Source organism: Triplophysa dalaica, chromosome 19 (assembly GCF_015846415.1).
Source record: "Triplophysa dalaica isolate WHDGS20190420 chromosome 19, ASM1584641v1, whole genome shotgun sequence".
Lineage (NCBI taxonomy): Eukaryota > Metazoa > Chordata > Actinopteri > Cypriniformes > Nemacheilidae > Triplophysa > Triplophysa dalaica.
Genome location: NC_079560.1, coordinates 9,660,970 through 9,670,868, shown reverse-complemented (window position 1 = coordinate 9,670,868; position 9,899 = coordinate 9,660,970). Strand labels below are relative to the sequence as shown.

The window sequence follows — 9,899 nt, the reverse complement described above, 5'->3', positions numbered from 1 at the left end:
ATGTTATTTGTCAAAACGTGACTTGACCACGGCGAGTTGTGACCGCTGTGAAGAAAAGCAATTAAAGATGTGAACGTGCGCGTGCATTCCAAACCCAGGTGGATTTCCTTCCAAACCTTAAGTCACTTAAATTAAAGTAGATTTTCTGACCAAACATAATGGGAAAAATGCAACAGAGCCTCAGAGATAGAACACCAACAGTATCGCCACAGAGAACAGGAGTCAATTTGCATTCAAACTCAGCTAAGCCGGAGAGATTAATGCTCCACCACCAGGTGAACAGATTAATTGATTCCCTACCACTTCCTTTCCCCCAAACCTTTTCACTGGGTGACATTTATACAAACAACAAAATACAAAAATGTTGTTGCAAGAACATGAGTGCAATCTGACCTTATGCAACCCTGCGAGAAAAAGAAGGAAAAAACCCAGCGGTTGCTCTGAGAGTGATGTGTGCTCAGGGTTGACAGAGGGGCATCTGCTATTACACGCTATAATTACAAAGATTTCTGTGCTCCAATAAGGAGCTCTGTAAATGGACTCTGTGTGTGTGTATTTGTGTGTGTTTATGTGAGAAGAAAAACCCCCGAGACTGCAAATGCTCCATTGCCGACACTCTGCCAATTATGAGCTCTCAAGGCTTAGGTCTGCTCTCAATGGCTAGTCATATGCAGTTATTTCTGCCAGTTACCGGCGTGAAAAGAATTAACAGCATCATCACACTGTGTAATACTAACAAATAAAGACAACGGTATTTACTCATACCGCGTCACTTAATGAAAAGCTGTGTAACAAGGCAAGGGCATATTTTTTTGAGAACACCTCGACAAGTAATCAATTTTGCACAAGTCAACTCATTTCGGTCCAGCGCAATTCGAGTTGTTATAAAAGATCCAGCCGGCAGCGCCCGTCCGTCCCCTCGGTACTGAACGCCGATTTCAATCACTACTGAGGTGCTGTAGTAAAATCTCTCAATAATACTGCTCTATTGAAACTGGCAGGGAAAACAAACATTCAGCGCATGCTGTATTATTTGCTAACTTATCAGTGACTAAAAGCTTTATTTCTCCAAAATGTGGAGGTGGATGAACATGAATCCTTGTTAGGTGGTTGCATCAGAGCCACATTTCTTCAATTTCCACACTTTTAACACACTGAACCAGTGGTTTGTTTACAAGCATTTTGAATATTAATATTACATCTTAACTGCATAAACAAACATTACTGCATATGCACACTTTTGTGACCCCCAACTTAACTTCCGGTACACATTCACAAACAATAGAGTGCCTTCAGATTATTTCTGACAATCAAAAGAAACCGAGAACAACCGTTACTTGGCTAAACTTGTCTCTCCAATCTTTGAATTCAGACTCTGATACCAAGCTCAACCACTAAATATCAATGTTCCATACAGTTTGTTCAAATGCGACCAAACTACAGGACCCATTCAACAAATTGTTTATTTAAAATGAACATACAACAAAATTCAACAAATCGTTTATTTAATACAATTATTATACAGTAAAATACAAATTAATATGAACATAAATCATTCTGGGTTGCTCATGGTTCCCAGATCAAGATTTAAAGATAAAGCATCACGTGCAGTTTCTTCCAGTCTCATATTGGCGGGTCTCGCTCGTCGGTTGGAGCGTGGGCGGGCTCTTTCATTCGCCTCGCGTGCTTTTCCGGGAGAATTGCCCAATAAAAGGAAATGACTTAAAAAAACGTTCCGAAACAAATTGGACTGCTTGGGGAGGGTATGATGCATAGAAATACTACGATATATGTCCAACTCATTTTATAACAAGTTGACCATGTGAAGCAAGAGAAGCCAGCATGTTCAACAATGTAAATTCTGAGTGCATGACATAGCATGTTATCTCCACTTAAAAAATCGAGGTGATCGCGCCTTTGCCACTATTTGCACGAAACTCTGGAATAACATTCCATTGCATGTAAAACCATCTCCATATTAAAACCAGACTCAAAACACAGTTATTTTCTCATGCTTTTAATGTTCCTTAATTGATTATTCTCATCTTATTTTTTGATGATGTTTCTGAATGTACTGGTGTAATCTTGCTTAAGTCATTTTATCTGTTTGTCCAGAACTTTGCCATAGTGGTTTTTAAACCTGCTATATAAATAAACATTGATTGATTAAATTAAATATAATAGTTAGAGTATATTATTAGACACTAACCAAACACAGGAAGTTAACAGGGGGTCAGCTGTGTGGACGCCCTATGAAACGGTCTGTAGATTAAAACGCATTCTTTTTGAAAACATTCTACCTTGGTTACTGCTATTGCAAAATCTGTTGTGATCATCTTTTGTCGGGTTAATGAAAAAATGAATATTCAGTATCATAACAACAACTGTCTTCAGGGAAGGGAAGTAATACCAGTGTTATTAGAAAGTTCTTGAATCTGGATTGCCTGTGTCAAGTGCGAGAGATTGATGGAGGACACCTACCTGCACTTGAAAAAATGACACAGCAAATGCAAACATGGCACTTTATCATATTTCATCTCGGTTTGAAGAGCAGTGAATGGTAAATACACTTGCTGCTCTATTGCTTTAGGTGCTCTATAGGTGTGTATTATATAACAAACAACGTTTCCTTCATTAAAGTCTCATTACAGCCCCCTCTTGCGTAGGCTTTCAGAAAATAGTTTTGGAAAAACTGCGATTTACAAGCGGCAGTTAGAGCACAACACAGAACTTCTAACAAAAATATGAGGTTTGTTTCACAGATCCGACATCATTAATTGCGTCGCCTGGATCTCTTATGAAGCCATAGAAAAGAACTCTCCAGACCCCCCGAGAGGCTGTCGCCATGGCAGAACTCTATGCATCCCAGTAACAAGAGATGAGAAGCAAGCCAAAGAGACTTCAAAGACATAAAGAAGGTTCACAGTGACTTGATGTTAGCAGCCCTTATTACTCATTGTGACACAGAACTAGGGAGATGTTTAAGGTGCCACCAGCTGGGATTTGTTTGTCTTTTATTAAAAAGAAATAATGGATCCTGTAAACCTTACTGACTAGTTCACACAACTCTGGGTTGTGCTTTGATAACAGTGTGCAGTTTCTTGATTTTATCATATTTTATAAATAAAATATGATAATAAATGTAATAATCAACCGAAATACGTAACATTTTATCATTGAATTTTCTCCAATAGACATGGAAAGGTTAATTATTTTAAATTAGAGCTATTGTTTGGTCTCAGAGTTTTGTTTTCAGTTTTAGCAATATTTCCAATTAACTTTAGAGATATAAACTATTTGAATTAGTTTATATTTTTAGCTTTTTCTTTTAACAATGTTGCTATGCGCAATCTTTTTAATATAATTTGTTTATATTAAGCTACATTTATTTTTACTTTCGTTTAGCTTTATGGATTTATATAATTATTTTAGTGCTTCAACATAAATTATTTTATTGTCGAGGCAACAATTTTAATTAACGTTTCGTAATTTCATATTTAGGAAAATATTTTATTTTATTTCAATGAACAGACACATTTTAATTTTTAGTTTTGTTGTAAATACAATAACGTTTGTTAGTATGGCCCCAAAACATTAGTCGACACCTCACTCACACTTGGGAATGACACTGCATTAGATAAAAAATATGGAAAAATAACACTAGAGCCATTTATCAAATTATTTGGTCTCAAGGTAATTTTCACTGACAGACAGAAAATTTTACTATTGGTATTACTGTGCAACAATACATCTATCACATGAAATGCAATGTACACATATTTTTTATATACACACAATTGTTAAATATGTAGAAACACAATTACAGATGGATTGTGCGTGAGATTTGAAGACACTGTGATTAATCTCTGATTATCTGATATCAAGATGATGTCAGAATACAAAGACATAATTCTGTCCAACCTATTCTCATAAATGTCTGTACAGAGATGAAAGCCAATATTGGCTTTAATAGATTAGTCCTCAATCTCTTTCCTTGTAAATCTCTGGCAATTTCAGGAATCACTCGCTATCTCACCTGTCGACCCAGACTGCAATACTATTAAGACACGCTATTGTTGCTGTGAATGATTTTCTCTTTTCAAACTACCCTCAATGGATCCATTTATAGTCTGTAAAGGTTAGCTCTCCCTCCTTGTGAAATTGCAACAGAACTCATGTGTTCTGTAGTTACATATTTGATTTGAAAGCTACAGCAGAGGGCAAGACTTTATAATGGATAACTACTAATGTTTGAGTCTGTTCAATACATAAAACTAAAGATAGCGTCAAATGTTTTCAAGGCGGCTAGGTCATGGACTGTCACTGTGTAGCAAAAACATTAAAGGGACAGTTCACTCAAAAATAAAAATGCTGTCTTCATTTACTCACCCTTGAGTTGTTCTAAATCTGTTTAAAGGGATTTGCTCTGATGAACACAGAAAGATTTTTGGAAGAATGCTTGTAACCAAACAGTTCTTGGCCACCATTGACTACCATTGTATAAAAAATGACAATGGTAATCAAAAGTGCCCCAGAGCTGTCTTACATTCTTCAAAATACCTTCTTTTGTGTTCAACAGAAGAAAGAAATGTATACAGATTTGGAACAACTCTAGGGTGAGTAAATGAAGACAGAATGTTCATTTTTGTGCGAACCTTGTCCTTTATAACTCGTATCGGTTCAAGAAAACAAAGTATTCAAATGTGACTTTTATTCCAGATAGTAATACTTGCTGTGGTATAATCTAGAAGCGCCACAGGACATGATGTTATCCTGTCACAGCCTTGAGCTGAGAAACAGTCTTTTTTCCTAGATCTCTTTGTCTCTCTGGAATGGAGATGATTCCATGTGACATCTGTGGCTGTACCTTGAGATCCATCCTATCTGAGCAGAGGGTGACTTTGAGGTTTGGCAGTGTGACAACACTGGTGCTGAGCTCCTGCTCAGGCAATCAAAAACCAGGCATCATATAGAGGGAGGAGGAAAAAAGCAACAACTCAAGGTCAGCATCTGTAGCGTGCGTCTCTGATATTGCAACTGGCCGGCAAGGTCACGGTATAGGATTGGGACAGCTTGAGGAAGAAGTGTGAAGTGTGCTATACCTTTGAGAGATGTTCTTTCTGTAGGTTGCCTCAGTCAAAGTTCAGCAGAATAAAAGCACTCTGTAGAAGTGTGACAGTGCTGCAGAATGTCCAGGATAATGAGGACAGTGCACACGTGAGCCTTGAATGGATTATCTGAATAGAATTCAACTTTAAATCTTATGGTAATTTAGTGACTGTAATGAAGAAGATCCTTTCTGGGGTGTCTTAATTATTACTGAAGGAAGAAGGAGTCTGAATTCAAGACACTTTGTTGAACACATGTGGAAATGTCAAAAGAAAGTCATGTGATTGTGGGATAATATGAAAGTCTTTTGTGCATTTATTATGAATGGGGATATATTTTCATGGGGCTAAAGAAAAACCAAAGACATTGAAATAAGCTATATTTGTTAAAGAAAGGGAACATTTACGAGATAAAAGGATATGTGATGTAATACTGTCTTGGAAGGTTTGTGAAAAATCTATATAGAAGTTGATGAAGCTCAAATATTAATGACATTGTCTTCTTGGAAGATAAATGCACCTCATTTTCTTGATGAGATTCAGTCAGTTTCAATATAGATTCAGCTTCATGTGTGGTGTGGATCACTGATGATCTTTTCGGTCATGCATCTAGGAGTTCGGATCCAATTTGTAAAAGGGATAATTCACCCAAAAATGGTTATTTACACAGCATCTTGTTATTTCAAACCTGTGTAACTTGCTTTCTTCAGTAAAACACAAATGAAGATATTTTGAAGAATGTTGGTAACAGGTCCCCATTGACTTGCATTGGGTTTTTGTCCTTACCAACGTTTTTTCAAAATATCTTCTTTTGTGTTCTGCAGAAGAAAGTTAGTCACACAGGTTTAAAATGACAGTAAATGACAACAGAATTTACAGGAAATAAAACCACCAAAACCAACAATTACTTTGAACATTAATATCTTTTCTTTTTTATTAAGACAAGAACTCTCCATTTTTTGTAAAAATGTCTAATATGAACAAATACAAAATGTGTATGGGAATGTGGATATCATTTTTTCTTCATTAATACACAGTAACATTGCCCAAGTACAGCAGAAAGACAAAAAAATACTCAACCTAAAAACATTGATGATAAAACGTTCCAAACTTTCAAGAATCCAAACTTATCCAGACCGAGAAACATGTTGACTTGATAACTGTGTATACCTCTTTGTGTTCTCTCCACGTGAAGGTCTATAAAGGTAATACTCATAGTGTGTACACAGCGCACACGTTGTACAGTGCATCAAATAAACAAAACGTACATAAAACGCACTTCAAAATGCAAAATTCAGTGTTTTAAGATTCAATTTGATTTGTTTTTTCACATGCTTAAATGGGGGTCGTACCTTCGCATTCTACCTGAGATACAAGAATGCCATTATATGAACCTGAGACAGGGCTTAACCCAAACTGTCCAGTTCAAATGTAAGACATGAAATTAAATTACATTACTAACACTGTTGCACTATTAAACAAGGGGCAATAAAACAAGCAAACAAACAAAAACAACAGAATGAAAAAATGACAACTTAAATTGAACCCGATTCACAATTCATCAAAAACAAGCAGTTATATTTAGGATACTTTCAATTCAGCCTTTTATCACCTTTCTGTACAAGAGACAGACAACGAAATAGATGCTTTAAAATCACAAGCATGTATTCCCATCAATTTTCTTCAATGTCGTCCTCAAAAGGCTATCCGAGTGGTTACGGTTCAAAACCACAATCACATTTAGAAACAGGTCTAACATAACAAGTTGAACAAAATGTACATCGGCCCAGTCTAAATACCACAAATTAGTATACTGATGTCATGTGTCTCACATACGGAAAAGAGAAGAAGGGAAATCTGAAATCCTGTTCAGAAGCTGCCAGACCAAAGCTAAATGATGCTCACTAGTTAAGCACAAGCCACACGACTGTATATCTCAACAGCAACGGTAACCATCAAGCCGCAAGACGTTCCCTTTGATTCGTATTCTACGGAGTAAAACAAATGTGTTTCCTATGGTTAATGCACGTACTCTAAAGGTCTCAGTAGATGTTCTTCTTTTAAATAAAAAAGCAAACAAGAGTGTGTTGTCCCCCTTCAACCTCGTACTGTAGCTCTATTTACACTGAGGTTGATTTCAGAAGGGTCTAAACTATGGCATCTAAATTCACTTACACCACAGAGAGAGTCATGAGCAAATGAACGGAAATACTTCTCTGTTTAGACATCTTAGCCACCTTATGTAATGAGCGCAGTTCCTGGTCTACGTCTGTCGCTAGTTTTTTGTGAAATGTCTAATGGGTTCACGAGAGTGAAGGAAGCATGGGTGTTGGCGGACGTGTCAGATTTTTTGGTTAGCATCATGTGTAAATGACTAAATATAGGGGAAATCCACGTATGCGGCTAAATACATTGTAGACAAATTTCCTAAAATATTTGGAATGTTATTAAAAGCTTTTTCTATTTATTGGTAATAGAAGAGTGTAGCGACTCCCCGTTCACTAAACTCATTTCAACCCCAAAACCGTAACAAGCGGGAATCCGGTGGAGAAACGGCAATTACAAACAATAAAACACACATTGTTTACACATCATGTTGAAATGATTCTGGCGTGGTGGTTTGTTTGTATTTCCCACCGTAGGTTCTGAGACATCTGGGCAGTTTATAGTCAAATATCACTAGGATAAGCTAGCTGCAATTGCCACTTTTTCCTCAGAAATATGGGCGTTCGTTTACCATTACACACTTGTTAGCCTGCTAGACGTCAATGTCACATCCCCACTGACTTGCCTGCAATGAACATATACGTTGATGTTTTTTGGCTGATAAAATGCATTTTAAGGTAGTAAAGTTATTATAATCAAATCCCAAATAATCTCTCGGATAATATACAAACACGGTGGTTGTGGTTCTCCCTCCCGCCCTTGACATTGAAAACAGCTCGCTATATTAGGTAGTCGTATAGATGTGTGCTAAAGGCTCACCTTCACCAGCCCGGCATAAAATAACACGAAAGCAAACTAACAAACGTAAGCCAGAGAGTTTAGACCTTTTCTCGGCGACTCTTCTGTCATTTGCGAAAACATTTCTGAATGGAAACCTAAGACGTCATTATATGGAAACAATAAATATCTGCGAGAGCTGTATCTATCTGAGCGGAACGGGACGATAAACCTCTATATGCGCAGCATGGCATGTCGACAGAATCATTTATCTGCACCTATGCTCATTCTGAACGCCGGCGATGCTTCAAATGTACTGGCACATATTATTTCAAAAGAAAAACAAATCAAGTAAATGGTAATGCAGCAATGCAGACTCTACATTTCAGAATGAAAACAGGCGCGGTGATGAATTCTTCACCGGTCTCATCAAAAGTTGTCGAACGGGAAGGAAACGTATGTTTCGAACTTGAGTGCTTATGGTGCTAAAGGCATCAGATGATGTGTGTTCTGGACCTGGTTTAAGTAAATCAAAACACTGATGTGAATATAGTGCAGAGGATAGATGATATGACATTCTGAGTGAGAGAGAAGAGTCCACAGTGCAGGGGAATGTATAGAGGTGACGCGCGTGTGCGTGCGTGTGTGTGCAACCCTCATGTACCTTCAGCACGTTGATAATAGAAATGATGGTGTGTGTGTTTGGGAAGGAGGGACTTGGGAGTGCAACATGATAAATGGCATTTAAAGCATGACTCAGAAAAGAAATTCAGAACAAGGCACAGAAGTTTTCTGCAAAATGGTTGAAAAACGAACAAAAGTACCAGCAGTTGGGGAGGTGCTGTGTGGTGACGCTTTCTACACTCTTTATCTGGCAACGTCTGGTAACCCCAACCCACCCGTGACCCAGACCACCCCTGACCTCCGTTACACAAATACCTACATCTTCTCAGCTGCCCGGGTAGCATTCTCCATCATTCAATCCCCAGGAAAAGATCAAAACCAAGTAATAAAAACACTTCTTCATTGCGATCCCTCATGCCCCGCCCTCCCGCCCGCCAAACAAAGAAAAAATTCATAACGACGGAGGCTCAGATGTAGTATTCTTTTTTCTCGTCCGAGTTGTTGTGACCCCCTTCGGCGTTGATGATGGCCGTGTCGGCATCCGCCGCGTCGTCCGCCCCCTTGGCTTCGTGCGTAAAGTAGGTGCCTGTGTGGGTTTCAGAGAAAAGCTTATTGATAAAAGCAATATCTCCGTCACCTCAGGGTGTCTGATTGATGCAATTGCTGGGTTTTAAAAGAGATTAAATATCATTGAGCGATTTCTTTCATTTAGAATGAGGGTCGATTTTAGGGACTCGAAAGCGAAATGCCCGTTAGTAAAGTTTGTGCTATACTGTCTTTTATGAGTAAACACAACATGTTATTTGCCTCACAAAAACATTGCACGATGGAACATAGGCACAAATAAAGCCTGGCTATTCTATACAACAAACAAAAACAAACCAGGATGAGCATGACATTCTCAAAAGTTTTAACCTGTTATTTATTCTCTATTAATTCAGACCATTTCCATAAAACCCTCTCCAGATTTGAGGAGGTTTTTGGATTGGGTTTCACTTTGCGCTTCAGAATTAACCTTGGAAAGTGTTACAAGGTGGTGGGAATAAGCGATCCACTTCAAACTTCATTTCCGAGCGGGATTATTCCCATCCTCTCAGTCTGCGGCGTGATAATGAAGGCAGTAGCCCTGATGAAAAGCAGAGATGCTGCGCCCACTTTATATTACAGAACACAACAGTGCGCTGCACTCAGAGGGATAGCAGACTTAATGTGGTCATAGCCACA

The 9,899-nt window shown here is 38.1% G+C and overlaps 1 protein-coding gene across 5 annotated transcripts in view; it reads right to left on the bottom strand.

Annotated features, from left to right (window-relative positions):
• Positions 1-6,012: 6,012 nt before the first annotated feature.
• cadm1a (cell adhesion molecule 1a) overlaps positions 6,013-9,899 on the bottom strand; it is a 247,973-nt gene continuing 244,086 nt past the window's right edge. For all 5 annotated transcript variants that reach the window (XM_056730895.1, XM_056730894.1, XM_056730893.1 and 2 more), the window contains one exon: positions 6,013-9,261. In XM_056730895.1, coding sequence (XP_056586873.1) covers positions 9,143-9,261 — 119 coding nt within the window. In that variant the 3' untranslated portion in view covers positions 6,013-9,142. The remainder of the gene's footprint in view (positions 9,262-9,899) is intronic.